The following is a 17,386-nucleotide window of genomic DNA, read 5'->3' on the forward strand; positions in this document are numbered from 1 at the left end:
AGTATGTCCCCTGCCTTTTGGAAGCTTGCAGAGATGGCACCATCATTCTCTAAAGCAGTGAATTCCTGCTCAACCTTTTCAAGACCTTTGCTCACAGCTTGCATTTCTTCAGCTAAATACTTCAAGTGGATCTGGCCAATTGATATGCAGATGGAACAAGCAATAAATTGTAGAACTCAACTAGAGACACCCCATTCACATATTACATTAAAAAAAATGCAAACCTTAGAGGTTGCTTCCAAATGAACGAGATCCTTATCAAAATCCAGCAACATTGGCATCTTCTCGGCAATGAGCTAATGAAGACAGCAAAGCAATTGACATAGCATCACACAAGAATTCAAAGAAACATAGGAAGAATAAAATACAAAAAAGATGTTGAACATGCACAACAAAATGGAAGCTGTTAAACACATATGGTGAACTATTCAAGAGAAAATAGTTAATACATGCAAAGCAATTTAAAGAACCATTATAAATTTGTACATACAAAATTACTCTCTAAAAACTCAAGCATGTCAGATAAACAAATTTTGTGTCATAAAGAAAACTTCAGTGTTACATGTTATTAGACAAATATCTAGCAAGTAGTAACCAAAAAATTCCTTTACAAAAAGAAGAGAGCATTTTTCCTTTCAAGCATATTTCTAAATTGTTCTCTTTTACAGAAAACATTGTATGCCTACTCCTGGGCATAAATCAAGCTCCCGAGGTCACTATGATTGAGCGATTACTGACTTAAATGATGGTGAGCTCGGCAAGATAAGTCATCATTAACTATAAAATAATTCATACACATGCAATTAAAAATTCAATGAGGCATTTTTTAAGTGAGAATTTTGACATTCTGATCTCGCACAAATAATGCATCAATGTCATTTTATTGTTCCTTGCACGAGTATCAGACAACTTAAGTACGCTGTCCAATTTGAATCCTATCACAGATCTTGAAATACAAAGGAGGACATCAATGTCAAAAGCTTTCCACTAAACAAAATATCTCATATAGATCATAACAAACTTCAATCTCACAAAATAATTCCTCGAGTAGTGCCTTGGTTCAATGCATTTCCTAAAGTGAGAATCATCTGCATTACTTGACACAATTTTGCAGATTCTTTTACCTACAATAATGGGTATGATATTAAGGTACTGAAAATGATTTCTTGCTAGTACTAACTACACAAACCCTAAATAAAGGAAGTACCTCTCTAGCAGCAGCATTAATTGTGTTCAGGTTGCATCTTAAGTCACTCACCTGAACAAGTTCGAAGCTATAAGCACTACAGCTAGAAATAATAATAGCATTTCTCAGATAATACACACACACACACAAAAAAAAGAAGTCCCAGATCAATATACCTGACTGGAAAAAATAATTCTGAACGCAAATACTCGTAATTTGGACTCCACTCGCGGGACATTCATCAACTCCAGAAAAACTGAAATGTTCATCAAGCACAAAATTTGTTAGCAATACATATACAGGATTTTTGCACTTCCCTTCCCTCCATCATCAAGACAAAACAAAAACCTGTCCCATTGTAGTTCTGAAAGAAAGAAAAATCAGTAAGAAACCAATAAAATAGTTAGACGTAATTTTGAAATCATCTTAAGAGAGAAGAAGAAAGGAGTAAACCAGATACAAGTGTACCACAGCTCAAGAAACCAACAAATGAGTAATTTTGAAGTTAATACAAAACCTTTTCATTTTTCAATACATGCCTAAGTCAAATACATACCATGACATCAAAATATCACATACTTACAACTCAAAACCAACAAATTGAGAGAGAGAGAGAGAGAGAGAGAGAGAGAGAGAGAGGGAGGGGGTATGAGAGTGTACCTTCAGCATTGTCATTTCTTCTTTTGTATGACAAAATTTAATGAGATTTTCTACTTGATCAATGTCTAGGGCTGAAGAATCCAAAGCCAGAACAGCATTCTGGAAATAAAGCATTAGAACCCCCCCCCCCCCCCCCCCCAACCAAAAAAAAAAAAAATCTAATAGAAATTTGATGCAGATGAAACTGCCGTGCTTTCCACACACACACACACAACCACAAAACACTTCCCGAATGTTTCATGTTCCAACCAAGCGTATAGATTTCAATGAACCTCAAGGACTTTACTTTGTAGCATGGAAGTCCACAATGGAAGGATCTTGAAAAATCAAACTCAATCAACATAGTGACTGACAGGCAGCTCAAATTAAAGAGAGAACAGGACCAGCTTGTTGGCAGTCCACTTTTATGGCTAGGATATGGACAGAGACATTACATGCTTATACAAGTTGACATTAAATGCCCTTAAATCAGACAGTGCAAAAAACATGTAATCTGCCGCACTAGCAATTTTAGCTACATTCTCAAGCATGGTCAAATTAAGTGAACTTCATGATAAAAATAAAATGATAACAAAGACCACTCCAAGTGCACAACTATATATTATGGTATGAAATGTTAGCATTAGCAAGTCATTCATCAAATTCAAACAATATTGCTTTTGATAAATATTCATTTTCCTTTCAGGTTTTGCAAGTGAGTGATTCATTTTTCTCTGTTCTATATTTTTCTTATTTTCTCTTTGAAGATGTTTTCTTCCTGGGATATTATTTCTACGGTCATATAATTTAACAATAAGGCCAGAAATTTTAAATGCAACTTTAGGAGCCTCCTGATGAACAATTTCAAGATTCTTTTTTTATCCACTATGAAACTTTCTAAAAATCAACAAACTAACTAAAAGAAATGCCAAGAGCGGCCAACCCCCTCTCTCACAATGAAGCAGAATAACATTTTGGTGATTCCCACCTGAGAGTCAACTTTCACAAACACGAAGGAAATGGTGAATCCATTTTTTTCTTTACCTATAACATTATGTTGAGATATTTAGTTATAACCTTTTTGTATTTGATAATAACATTTTTTTAATTAAGATTTAAAAATGATGAAATTATGTTATTTTTTCTGTGCTTATAACGTGAATATGTGAATATGGTACACACCCACAATTTCAAATCGTATGTGAAGATCAACCGATTGCTTAGTGAACTCGGAATCTTCAACAGAGGCTTTGTTTTCTCGACTCTAGAAGAAGACAATCCTCGCGAACTTCCTCCTTTCTCCAGCGAGTTTCTCTCTCATGACTCCTTATTATTACTGCTTTAATTTTTTTAAAACACTGATTAATTTCCTTTTTTTTTTCCGTAAAATCATACAGAGATAATCGATTTGGATTCAGAAACCCTAATTGTTGCTAATCAGGAGCTTATACAGAAGATAAAATCAATTATGAAATGGATAGTATTCTGCACTGGACAATTTCTAGTTCAGTTTTGGAAAGTCATTGAAATGGGGGCAAGCGTTTACTTACAACAACTCGAGACCAACCTTTTGGTCTTTCCACAACCCATGAAGGACTTTGTTCTTATAGATTGATATCACTTGATTATCAATTTTATGTGGATGGGAGGAGTGAGGCGGACCTTGGCCTCGCTGGCCGTGTTTTTCGACATCAAAGGCCCGAGTCTAGCCCAAATGTGGTTAGCAATTTTAGGAGATCTTGGACTTTGCCAATGCTTGAACGTTCTAGGCGGTGTTGTGTGTTGGAAGGGGTTGTGTCTGAAACTAGGTTTATCAATAGATTGAATTTAATTTGAATCCAAAACCCAATTGATCCAATTATTGCTGGATTAGATTCCTAGCCTTGGTTTAAATAAGTTTAATGGTGAAATTGCCACGGAACTCTGTCACCTCAGCCCTTTTCAAATCTTAGACATTGTAGACAACAAATTGTTTGGAACATTACCAAGGTGTTTTAACAATTTCTCAGCCATGGCCATGATGCAAAACTCAAAAAGTTGGATTTTTCAAGAAAATCCCCACACCACACCCTCTTCAAACCCCACAAATTGAACAATACAAGTTACATAAACTCCAAGACTCCAAATAAAACCAAAATCTCACACACACTTGGAGAAAATTGACTCTTGACATCCTAATGAAATGGTCAACAGGTTAACCCCATTGATTATGGCACTACACTTTTTATTAACCATAGTCATAAGACATAGTGACCAAAAAATATTCAGCTCCAATCCCCCTGATTCTGAAAAAAAATAAAATTATGACATGTCTAAAATCACTTGATCCTACTCAGTTGCCATAACTACTTTTACAAATTCATAACCATCAATTTTCTTGCTCCTGTTAGTTTTAGGACTCACTTGGTTTGACCAGGACGTCGTTGACTCTTGGATAGCACAGAATGGCCCATCTTGTGAGGTTTTGACTTCTACTTCAAAAATAACAAGACAGCATTGGATATCGCCAGCACCACCGCTTCACAACCACCACTGTTGCACCACCACGTATACCAATTTTGTCCTTGTAAGGCATTGAAAAGTTAAATTTGATTGAATATATCACAACTCTCAATAATTGAACTTTGCACCAATAGGGACAAGGCATGCATGGACTTGGAAGATCAATAATAGTCAAAAAAATACGCCAACCGATTTCCTGACTATTCTTCCTCACACCAATCGTTGGTTGGGGTAATTCCATAGATTGCTTATCTGATGAGATAGGAGATGAAAGAAATCACACCCTGAATTCCAAATTAATGCCAATAAATTTATAGGTATTCAACGCAAATCAATTTCATAAAAAAGTTGAAATATAAGAATTTCAAGATTCTATCGAGCGGCTAAGAATGAATTAAAAGAAGAAGATAAAGAATCTTGTACCCCACATATTTGTCTCATGTTAGTGATATTTTTCTATAATAATTGACTCAATGACAAGCATTATAGTAATTTAATTCTTTGATATTAACATGGAAGTAAAACTACTTGAAAAAATACAAAACTAAGTGAATTAAGAAGTAAAACAACCTAATTTGGACAATAAAAGATTCTATTTTTCAAGTGTGACAAAACATATATAATTGACATGCCACATAGACATATATATATATATATATATAAAATTCAGAGCCAAGAAAGTGACCACTGAAAGCATCAGTGCCATCCAAGACATGGCTCTCATAGCAAGAAATGAGACAGAAACTTTCATAATTTGACTTGAACCATATTGTGTACACCGTCACATTAAAGCAGTTCAGTTCCTCTACGTGTGTATATAAATTCCCACACAGAGTGCCGGACTCTGACAGTTGAAGTTGGAGAAGAGAAGTGACTTCATGGCTTCTTCTCTGCCAAATTGTCCGCCGTTTGAGTTCGCTGCCAAGTATTACTCCGGCACGGGGGACAGTTGTGTGAGACACAGCCGTTTCTTTGGAGGGAAACCAGTTTTAATTCAAGGTGTTGGGTGCTCTGTTATTCTTGGATTTGGGGCCTTCTTTGCTGTCTTCACCTCCTTTCTATCTCTACACTGTATTATTATTCACACTTGTGATTAGTGGCAACATTGAATAAACCCACCATTTGGGGAATTTTGTCTCATAAAATGGGTGTATTGAGAATTTTTGTGGGTGTATTTAGAATTATCCAGAATCCTGTTGAAAAGTTTTAGGCATTGGAATCCTAAAAAATCCCCTCATAAAATCATAAAATTTTCTCTTGCCTCGTGGAGTTGCGTTTGTCTTGTGGAAGTCTAGATGCTATGAAGTATGTCGTACTTGTATCGAATATTTATTGCTTTATAATATTTTATATGATATTTTTATATATGTATTAAGTATATAAAACATATATCTAATTTTTTTTTTCTTCCTAATTTTTAAAGTACTTAGTATATATTCAAACTGTACCGTACCTCAGTCAAAATAATATTTTTTAAAATTATAGAGATAAAATTCATTTCACTGTTTATTTTTAATTTTATACTTAGTATGATTTTAAAATTAAATTTTGATTTGTAAGTTATTTAATATAATAACATTTAATTTTGATTTATACCATTATTTTTGGCATAAAATATTAATTTTAGGTTAGACCTTAACAAATTAATCCATTTAATCAAATTTTGCATTACTTCAAATTAAAAATAAATATTTTTTACAATGTACCAAAGCCATATCTATATCTTACTTTTTTTTTAATTTTACCGTATCATTCCATACCAGTGCGTCATAGGTAGATGGTAATGACCAGACCATTATATGACCTTTACATGTATGATAATTTGAGAGTGCCCCTTCCACATAGAATCATCAACAATTATTCGAATTCCCAAACAAGTATGATCATCAAGAAGTAACAACTATTTGAAACTCCAAACTAGTGTGAATTATCTTTTTGTTTCTTTACCATTATTGCTGGTTGTTTAAATTGAAACAACAAACTATGAATTAATTTGCTAGGTTTGGCTAGAGAAGCGATATGTTGGATCACGCCACACATCAGAATGGTTCAACACTACAGGCAGGAATGTTAAAACAGGACTCACCCACTTCTGCAAATCTAGAAAACCTTTATGTTCACCTAACAAATGGCTTCAAAATATTGATTTCTAAAGTGGACTTGGGCTGCTACAATTTTACGAAGCTCAAATGTTGCGTGGGAATATGTAGTTAGTGGTCCTTTCTGGTTAATGCCAGTGGGGCTACCATCCAGGCATGTCAACTCTGCTTTTTCCTCCATTGTTTTTGTTCTCAAGTTCTTTGTGTCCACAAGAAGGAAATCAGATACTTTTCAATAAATAATTTTGGTAATTCTAAATTGAACAGGTACTCTTGTTTGGCTTAATGGTGATAGAGATCAAAAGAAAGGCCCCCAATGCTCATACCGTATGTGAAATTGTGAAAGCTCGGTATGTCACATAGTTGTCATGATTCCAATCAAAACACAGAACGTGCCATAGCTTCTTTAATCATTTTACTCTTTGAAAAACTTCATTGCCTTGAATTTGATGGCTATCTTTCTATTACTTTAGATGGGGAACCGCTGCTCATCTTGTGTTTCTCACTTTTTGCTTCTTGACAAACATAATTGTCATGGCCATGCTTCTTCTTGGTGGCTCTGCTGTCATGAATGCACTCACTGGAGTGAACATCTACGCTGCAAGTTTTTTAATCCCACTTGGCATTATTGTCTACACACTTGCAGGGGGGGGGGCTAAAAGCCACCTTCTTGGCAAGCTACATACATTCAGTAATAGGTATCTTCGCTATTTATATTGTAATCTTGTTATCTAGTTACATTTGGTGCTTATATGAGGTCTATTATTTTTGTCTTTGGTTTCAGTGCATGTTGTTTTAGTCATGTTTGTGTACTTAGTTTACACATTAAGCAGTAAGCTTGGTAGCCCAAGTATCGTATACCATCGTCTGCTTGAGGTTGCTAGCAAATCAAGAGTCTGCCAAGAGCCACTCACCCATAATGGGTAGTCTTGTGGGCCAGTGAGTGGGAATTACAAGGGCTCTTACCTTACAATGTTGAGTTCTGGAGGGCTCGTCTTTGGGATAATTAACATTGTTGGCAACTTTGGTACCTTGTTTGTTGACAATGTAAGTGAGCGTTGGTCCTCTGTCTACATTCTTCAATTGCTAAGTAACAAAGAATATTTGAATGTGTAGGGATATTGGGTAAGTGCCATTTCTGCAAGGCCTTCATCAGCTCATAAGGGCTATTTGTTGGGCGGGTTGTTCTGGTTTGCTATGCTGTTCTTTCTGGCAACGTCACGTAGTTGTCATGATTCCAATCAAAACACAAAACATGCCATAGCTACTTTAATCATTTTACTCATTGAAAAGCTTCATTTCCTTGAATTTGATGGCCATCTTTCTGTTACTTTAGATGGGGAACTGCTGCTCATCTTGTGTTTCTTGACAAACATCATTGTCATGGCCATGCTTCTTCTTGGTGGCTCTGCTGTCATGAATGCACTCACTGGAGTGAACATCTAGGCTGCAAGTTTTTTAATCCCACTTGGCGTAATTGTCTACACACTTGCAGGGGGGCTAAAAGCCACCTTCTTGGCAAGCTACATACATTCAGTAATAGGTATTTTCGCTCTTTATATTGTAATCTTGTTTTCCAGTTACATTTGGTTCTTATATGAGCTCTATTATTTTTGTCTTTGGTTTCAGTGCACGTTGTTTTAGTTGTGTTTGTATACTTAGTTTACACATCAAGCAGTAAGCTTGGTAGCCCAAGTATTGTATACCATCGTCTGCTTGAGGTTCCAAGCAAATCAAGAGTCTGCCAAGAGCCACTCACTCAGAGTGGGCAGTCTTGTGGGCCAGTAAGCAGGAATAACAAGGGCTCTTACCTAATGATGTTGAGTTCTGGAGGGCTCAACTTTGGTATAATTAACATTGTTGGCAACTTTGTACCATATTTGTTGACAATGTAAGTGAGCACTGGCCCTATATCTACCTTATCCAATGGTTACGTAACAAAGAATTAATTTGGATGTGTAGGGATATTGGTTAAGTGCTATTGTTGCAAGGCCTTCATCGACTCATAAGGGCTATTTGTTAGGCGGGTTGGTCTGGTTTGCTGTACTGTTCTCTCTAGCCACGTCACTTGGACTAAGAGCACTAGCCCTTGATCTACCTATAACGGCAAGTGAGGCCAGTCACGGACTTGTCCTCCTGCAACAGCTATTGCTTTGATGGGAAAAGGAGGTAAGTTTCAAGCAATGCTAGATAACATTTTCAAATCTATAGATGACATGAATTGAGCATTATATAGATCACGATCTTGCTAATTTCAGTATAGTAAGACTACATTTTTAGTTCAAAAAGCACATCAATACTCTTACGAAGCTTGGTAGAGATTTTGTAAGTTTCAAACCTGTGTGGGTCATATGTCGAAGTGTCATCCCCAATATCAGTTGAAAGCCCTCAAAATTAAATGAGCTAAGCCAATTGGTGATCTTATTACAATCACCATTTGAGTTCCAGCATTCCATTTTTTTTTTTCGTTTTTTCATTCTCAGCTGTTTCAGAATTTTGGACATTTACATTTACTACTTCGGACAATTTCACTAGTCAAATTTAATAGTCCCATAATTTCAAATTTTCAGACTTTTGGGGCTTCTAAAATGTGCAATACTAAACTTTTACCTTATTCAAATATCAGTTGAAGTTTTGTTTAGTGAAGTTTCAACAGTTTAATTTTCAGGACCCCACATTCTGGCCAATTCACTCTTTCTTTGTTCTAATATGTGCTAAATCTGTAAGCTCCAATATTTCAGTATTCTGTTATGAACTCCGAATTTTATGCCACATGAAAAACATTGCTGTGACATATGCCGGTTCATCAGAACTAATTGCAGTCTCCTCCTTATGCACTTATGACATCCACCGCACTTACATAAACCCGGATACAACTGGAAAGCAAATCCTCAGAGTGTCAAGAGGAGTCATCCTAGGCTTCGGATGTTTCATGGGACTTCTAGCAGTAATACTAAACAAGGCTAGAGTTTCATTAGATGGATGTACCTCGCCATGGGAGTCTTCATTGGCTCAGCCATTCTTCCCATAGCTTTCATGCTTCTATGCGAAAAGCAAATGCAATCGGTGCCATCCTTGGGACGACTATTGGTTGCATTTTTGGGATTATCACTTGGTTATCAGTTGTGAGCGTTGAGTATGGTAGGGTCAATCTTGACACAACTGGAAGGAATGCACCGACGCTTGCTGGAAACCTTGTATCTATTCTTTCTTGTGGAGCGATTCATGCTGTGTGCAGTTTTTTGTGGCCTCAAAACTATGATTGGGATACCTACTAAGTAGATAACTATGGTTGGGAAGGAAAAGAGTGAATTGCCAGCTGAGGAGTTCATGGAGGAAAAGCTGATAAGAGCGGAAGTGTGGATTGTGAAATGGGTGTTGGTTTCACTGTTATGATTGTTTTGTTGTGGCCTCTACTCTCTTCCTGCAGGTAAATTCTATAACTAGTGTTTTGACACTATTCACATTTTTGCTTTGATTTCCGTTGCACATGAATGCTTATCCCTTCTATTTTGTAGCCATTACCCAAAATTAAAATGAAAAATCCATCACGAAGGCAAAAACTCAATTCCCATGAATTAGAAGGCCAAAATTTCTTTTACAGATAAACTTGTTGAAATTGTATCAATTGCGCAAGCAGTCAAGTTACACCAGTTTAATATTGGCTTTTCATTTGAGCATCTTTAAAGCTGGAGAATTGCATGATTTGCCTCATTGAAATGTTTACATTTTCAATAAAAATTTCTGTTTGCTAGGAAGCTTCAATCTGGCATGATTGAATATATGCCACATGCCCCCCTCACGCCCTCCCTCTCTTTCTTTTCTTTTTTTTTTTTTTTCTGCTGAACAAGTAAAAAATCCTTCAATTTTTCAGCTTAAATAACTGGAATTGTTCCTTCATTTGGATTCTTCTTATTTTTTGAACAATGGAAACTAAATCACATAAGATTAGTCCATTTTCTTTGGTAGCACAAGGCAATTATTCAGAATTTGATTCAATGAAAAATGGAAAAGGGAATATGTGAACCGGTTGCTGAAATATTCACTTTGCAAGCATTTTTTTTTAATTGTATATATGTTAGAAAATTGGTTTTGTACATGGTTTTTGGTCATATTTGAGCCAAAATAAAAGTGTGACAGAGAAATTCTGTTTTAAGGACATAATGTTAAACAGTAGCCTTGATCGTTTATGTTTTTGTTCATAACAGTCTGTGGGTTCTTTCTGTTCTCTGTTTTATACATACGGTTACTGTTTCAATGTTGTGTTTTTATTATTCACCACAAACAGTTTCTGTTTTCCTGTTTGATAACAGTTCATGTTATACCTCAATTGTTTCAATTCTCTTACTGTTTGACATTTATAGTATCACACAAAATACTGTTTTTCTAACATATATTCTTTCTTTTGTTTTTTTGGGGGGTTAATGCAGAGCGATTCAGCGAAGGGTACTTCACATTCTGAGCAATCATTGCAATAGCATGGATGGGGTACAATTGGATCAATTGTAATTATAGTTTTGCCATTGATAGAAAGCTAGCAAACTATCCAAAGCGTCATTCTTGGCATGTTTACAAATGATAGGTGTTGGCTTATTTTTCCTACGAAGGAAAATATCATAAATGCGAGCGTGCCAGCAAGGATTGAAAAATCCTTACAGATTAAATTCAAGCCAATCACCAAGCGATTGTGTTGACGGTTCTTTTGCCTCAACGAAGAGGACTTCAAATTTGCCAAGTGTAGCGAAAAGAAAAAGTAAAAGAAGAAAAAGGGACGGAGAAAGATGATTGAGTGAACAATCAAAGTAATAAATACTTACCTCTACTCCTATGCTTCGAAAAGAAAGTGCATAAAATGCTTCGAAATGGAAATGCTGAAAATAAATGCTTCGAAATATAAATCTATGTTAAACTACTCCTAAGATAAGAAAAATGACAAGAAATATTGAAATCAATTGTCTTTGATTTAAGTTCTGGATCCTTTACAATGTAGCCATTAATGGCTATTTATAGAAGAAAAAATACAGCAATAACTACTTAGTAACTACCCATTTCTTCCATCTTCATTCTTGTCTTGCCATGTGTCCTTCCACTCATCCACTTTGTCCTCCCACTCATCCACTTTGTCCTTCATATTCTCCATTATCTCTATAACTTCTTTTAACTTCCAAATGAATAAGAGGATGCCACGTGTCCTGCAATTATATAAATAATAAATAATAATAAAAATTGCAGATTTATGGTGTTAACAATACCCCCCGCGGCCCTTAAAAATGATGTTTATTTGAATTTTTGAAGGGCCGAACCAAGCACATGACTAACCTAAGCAGCAAAGTGCTTCGAATGATGTAACAACACCAATAAAGTGCTTCGAATGAGTATGAAATTATGACTAGATGACTCGAATTATTACTAGTAACAAGCTTCGAAAGTGATATAAAGGACCAAAATCATTCTTCGAAGGTCAATGGAACCGACAAAAGACGAATTACATCCTCAAAAATACTCGACAAAGCTTCGAAGGTTCACAACCACCATTATTATTTCTTCGAAGTTGTTGATGCAAGATAGAGTGCTTCGAAGCTTACAAAATTATGGCAAAACGGCTTTCGAAGCTGTTTTTGGCCAACACTGTGGTTATTCAAAACTTATATGTTCTGGTTTACACATAATTAATAAAAATATTAATTTTGTGCTTCGAACCAATTATTAATTCTTCGATGACACCAAAACTGTTGTTCTTCGAGCCAACTTATGATGCCAAAAACAGGCATTATTCGACAACTAATTAATTGTCATTTTACATATATTTGAAGAGATGTACACATTTCGAAAGTTTTCAAAGTTTTATACAGTTTCGAAGGTGAAGTAATCAACCTTCGAAACAACTCTTGATGTTTCGAATGTATCTTCAAAGCTTTATACAGCTTCGAATGTGAAGTAATCAACATTCGAAACAACTCTTGATGCTTCGAATGTATCTTCGATGCTTTGATTGTGTACATACAAACAACTGGCCATCAATTTGAAAAGATAAGCCATTCTCAACCATTTATTTAAATGCACAGGCTTTTTCTAGCCAAGTTCATGCATTTTAAATGGTCATCCCTTGTTCTTAGTGCTTCGAACTCATAAGAACAATTTGTTAATTTTATTAGCCACATCATCATAATTATATTTTGATGTGAACCACAAATCCAAAAAGGATTTTGAACACCAAAAGTCATGGTATAGTGTGACCATGAAAATTTATACTTTTTGACATTTTGAAAAATGTCAAAAATTTTGAATTCATGAACAGTGGCTTGTTCATTATTCTTGACCATGTTTGTTTTAAAAACATGACTTTTGCCGAATAGGTTTTCATAATTATTTGGCAAAGTGGGTTGTTTTTCCATGTTAGCCATTAATGGCTTATGAAAATCACCCATAGATATATTATTTTCATGACTTGACTCTCTAAAATTTGGTTTTTGGACCCCTCGAGTCATACATGGAACATCATTCTTAGCCAAATTTGGCTCAAGAACATGCTCTTTCGTTGTGCTAATTTCATAATTTGGCTCTTTTAAAACGAACTCTTGAACCCCCCGAGCCATTGATGAAAGCAATTCTTTGCTTTTGCTATTTTTAACCATGGAAAAATTCTGAAAAAATTCAACAATTCCGACCATTAAAGCCTCAGTTAAAGACTTGGTAGTGAGAGTTGATAACTCATCATTCCATTGGCGAATTTCCATATCAAATTGATGAATTTCTCCAATTAAATGGTGTCTTTTTTCTTCCACCAAATAATATTGTAAGGGATGAAAGTTTATTTCATCAAGAAAATGGATCTCTTCTTGAAGATCCAAAATTTCTCTTTCACGCCAATATATTTCATATTGACAAGTTCGAATGGCGAAATCAAAATCGTTTGTCATTTCTTACACTTAGCTGTCCCACTGGGCGTGCCAAAAAATGTTGGCTTATTTTTCCTACGAAGGAAAATATCATAAATGCGAGCGTGCCAGCGAGGATTGAAAAATCCTTACAGATTAAATTTAAGCCAATTACTAAGCGATTGTGTTGACGGTTCTTTTGCCTCAACGAAGAGGACTTCAAATTTGCCAAGTGTAGTGAAAAGAAAAAGTAAAAGAAGAAAAAGGGACGGAGAAAGATGATTGAGTGAACAATCAAAGTAATAAATACTTACCTCTACTCCTATGCTTCGAAAAGAAAGTGCATAAAATGCTTCGAAATGGAAATGCTGAAAATAAATGCTTCGAAATATAAATCTATGTTAAACTACTCCTAAGATAAGAAAAATGACAAGAAATATTGAAATCAATTGTCTTTGATTTAAGTTCTGGATCCTTTACAATGTAGCCATTAATGGCTATTTATAGAAGAAAAAATACAGCAATAACTACTTAGTAACTACCCATTTCTTCCATCTTCATTCTTGTCTTGCCATGTGTCCTTCCACTCATCCACTTTGTCCTCCCACTCATCCACTTTGTCCTTCATATTCTCCATTATCTCTATAACTTCTTTTAACTTCCAAATGAATAAGAGGATGCCACGTGTCCTGCAATTATATAAATAATAAATAATAATAAAAATTGCAGATTTATGGTGTTAACAATAGGTTTATGGAAAAGGTTGAAGAATTGAATTTGAAGCTGCATACGATCATGTTGGTGATGCTTGAAGCAGAAAAAATTTACTTGCTTGAGAAAGGGAAGGCCAAGAAAAATGAAGCATCAGAGCCAGATGCTCACATTGTCCCTCTCTAAAACATTTCTCACCCAGTTCAGCATTAATGAGTGGCACAAAATTCTGCTTGGATTTTGAATTGATGAGGTCAAAAAGGGATAACATTTGGTCTTGTAAATGAAAAGTGTAACAACAATTGGTTTCCACCTTAGGATTGGTAGCAGGGTGTTTTTTGCACTTTGGTTTTCAGTTTAAAAAAAAAAAAAAAAAAAAAAAAAAAAAAAAAAAAATTGATTTGTTCTTGAGCCTTGCTCATTTTTGCAATTCATGTTTGCGTTCTTGGTGGTACGAGTTTGAGTTAAGGAAACATCCATCTCTTGAAATAGGGATTAGAATTTTGACTCTGACACAGCTACCCTCCCTTTTTGAGGTACTATAAGTGATGTTTATACATATGCTGAAAAATAAAAATGTTATGATATTATTATCGAGAAAAAAAATAGTGATTAATGAACATAATTAAGAAGTAAATCATTTTACTATTCGAAAAGCAAAACATTAAATAAAAAAATAAAAAAAAGAAAAAAATAAAAAGTTGCATATGAGAAGAAGGTGAGTGTGAAAAGAATTATTATTGGTTAGGAAAAGGGAAACAAATAGGAAAAGAGATTTCAAAACTCAAATCAATGACTTGAGTGTCAAGAGTTTACGTTCATTAAAGCACTGTTCCTCAACTAGTCAATGATTGTTTTTCCACATTGAAAAAGTACATACACATGCCATATAGAGAATTCATTTAGGAAAATTACTAGACATTTAATAAATTTCGAATTCTATTCTATTTTATTTTATTTTTGCACTAATTGATGTATCGTGACATAAAAAAATTACAATGTGAAGCAAGATTCACTTTCATAAATGTGATAAGCTTAACTGATATATTATATAATAAAGAAACTTTATAATTTAAAACATAATTCACTTTAATAATGTGATAAATGTCAGTAGATAAAAATTATATGATTTGTTGGGGAAGTATATTTTTAGTGACTTTTTTGCTAAAATATGACTTGAAAAAGGATTGAAGCGTTTCGAAATAATTTTTTAATTTTTTACGAAAAAACATTCAAAAATATAGAGAATGGAAATGAATAATATATTTTGTTTAAAAATAAATAATATATTTTGTTTATAACAATTTTTTAAAAATAAAATACACAAAGTGCTCGATAAAATGACGATTTCGATCATTGAAACATGACCCAGCCCCATGGACCCAAACAATACTCTCCAGTCTAGTTTTTGAATTGGAGGGGATCCTCCTCCTTATAAAAAAATAGGTAATACTATGGTATCATAGGCAAGTTAAGTTATTTGTGAGTTTAATTATTACAAATATCATAACTCAATACTATAGGAATAGGAGATCATAATTAAAAAAAAAAAAATTGAATTATAAACAAATACTGCATTAAGTATAACTAAATAACTCTGTAATCATAATTAAAATAATATTATAAATAAAATCATAATATATCATAACTAAAAATTAAAAATATAATAAGTCTTAAAATAATGTTATAAATAATATATCATAACTAATAATTAATAATATAGTGGGTTACAATGAAAACAGGCCTTGTTTGGTTTGTGTTTCTCAAAAAAATTTGAAAAAAATTCTCTACAAATAAGTTTTCAAAAGTAATCAAACCAAACAAAATTTCCCAATTTTTTTTTCCAAAACTTGTTTGGTTTACAAGTTTTTCAAACAAATCTCTCTCTCATACCCATCAAATCAATCACTTTTTCCAAAACTCTTTCTCAAAATAATTTTTCAAAATATCTTTTGAAAAAAAATCAAACCAAACAAATTTTCATATTTTTTTTCTCAAAACATGTTTCTCAAATACAAACCAAACAAGCCCCGGAATAGAATTTCCCTTTAATATAGTAGGTCACAACCAGGCATATAGAGGAACACTTTGGCCGCTGGTGTTGGGAAGTACACAGAGAGAGATCGAGATCGAGAGATCGAGGGGCGATGGCCGAGATTGATAATATGATCAGTGACTTTTCTCACGATTTCAAATCGTATGTGAAGAACCACCAATTGCTCTGCGAACGCGGGAAGAGCAAGTATGGCTGGGTTTTTTGGAGTGGAGAAGACGACCCTTGCGAACTTCCTCCTCCTCCGCTTTGCTTGCCCGGTTAGTTTCTCTCTCATCTCATATCATATGTTCCTATTATTTACTGGTTGACTTTCACTCCAATTATTAATTTTCTTTTTTTATTAAAAAATTTAATTCTATGTTCGTCAGTTTTATCTCTGAGAAAATCTCAACTCCTGTTGTCAGTGTTAAAATATAAGGAAAATATCAAATAGGTGACACAAAACAAAACAAAAGGGTAATACATAGCATTTCTAACATATTATAAATGTATTGTGTATCCTCCACAAATGTAGTCCAATGTAGGCCATATATGACTGAGTTTCTAAATTGGTAATAAATTGCTTCAATCGACAGTGCATTTACTTAATCCACAGAGCAATGCCTAAACCAAGTGTGAAACCATGAGTTGGCCTATTATTTGGAGCAAAATAATCTTCCAATGTTGGCATTGGTAAGACACTCTAAACATTAAAGCAAACATTTGGAATTCCAACTTGTTTTATTTTCTAACAGTTAGAAAATAGCCAATCAAGATCCACAAATCCAAAAAAGATTTTGAATAACAAAAATCATAAATGACCTTAAAAATTCATACATGTTGACATCTTGAACAATGTCAAAATTTTTAAATTCATGAATATATGGTTGTTCATCATTTTTGGTCATATTTGGTTTAAGATCACACTTTTTAACCAAATTATTTACATCACTCTCTAGACTAAGAGTTGCAACAAAAGGCTAATTTTTTCTTTCACACATTAATGGGTTGTGAACATTTTTTGAAAACCCAAAAAATATTTCTTCCTTGTAAAATTTGCCCCTCTGCCATGGAATTTTTATTCTCATGGCCTTTTGTTTTTTCACCCGTTAAAATTGATGAATTAACTTTTTCATCATTCACAACCTTTGAAGGCGTGGAAAGAACAATTGAAAAGCCACAAATTTTGACTTATGTAAGAATTTTTAATATTTCCCTCCATTGATGAATTTCGATCTCAAATTAGTCAATTTGATTATCAAGTTGACCAATCACTTTATCAAAATGATTTCGTGTTTCCAACCTCAAATAATATGACAATGGCGCCATTGTTTGA

At 34.2% G+C, this 17,386-nt stretch overlaps 2 protein-coding genes and 1 pseudogene across 6 annotated transcripts in view; 2 read left to right on the top strand and 1 right to left on the bottom strand.

Moving 5' to 3' along the window:
- Positions 1-17,386, top strand: part of LOC114267602 (protein NLP6) — a 48,738-nt gene that overhangs the window by 23,778 nt on the left and 7,574 nt on the right. The window lies entirely within an intron of this gene.
- Positions 1-17,386, bottom strand: part of LOC114267604 (formin-like protein 3) — a 58,542-nt gene that overhangs the window by 4,387 nt on the left and 36,769 nt on the right. For 2 of the 4 annotated variants that reach the window (XM_082903320.1, XM_082903319.1), the window contains exons 1-4: positions 1,363-1,510; positions 1,208-1,258; positions 225-296; positions 15-131 (exon numbers count right to left, since the gene is read on the bottom strand). In XM_082903320.1, coding sequence (XP_082759446.1) covers positions 15-131; positions 225-296; positions 1,208-1,258; positions 1,363-1,455 — 333 coding nt within the window. In that variant the 5' untranslated portion in view covers positions 1,456-1,510. Of the gene's footprint in view, positions 1-14; positions 132-224; positions 297-1,207; positions 1,259-1,362; positions 1,512-17,386 lie in introns of those variants that run through there. The other 2 variants (XM_082903322.1, XM_082903321.1) reach the window with 2 other exon arrangements.
- Positions 5,206-14,445, top strand: LOC114267606 (urea-proton symporter DUR3-like; annotated as a pseudogene). The gene is made up of 10 exons (XR_014349518.1): positions 5,206-5,387; positions 6,327-6,410; positions 6,455-6,580; positions 6,694-6,776; positions 6,900-7,124; positions 7,211-7,473; positions 8,389-8,602; positions 9,187-9,856; positions 10,857-11,008; positions 14,054-14,445. The product of XR_014349518.1 is annotated as an urea-proton symporter DUR3-like (transcript).

Source organism: Camellia sinensis, chromosome 13 (genome assembly GCF_055761805.1).
Source record: "Camellia sinensis isolate YWXY chromosome 13, ASM5576180v1, whole genome shotgun sequence".
Lineage (NCBI taxonomy): Eukaryota > Viridiplantae > Streptophyta > Magnoliopsida > Ericales > Theaceae > Camellia > Camellia sinensis.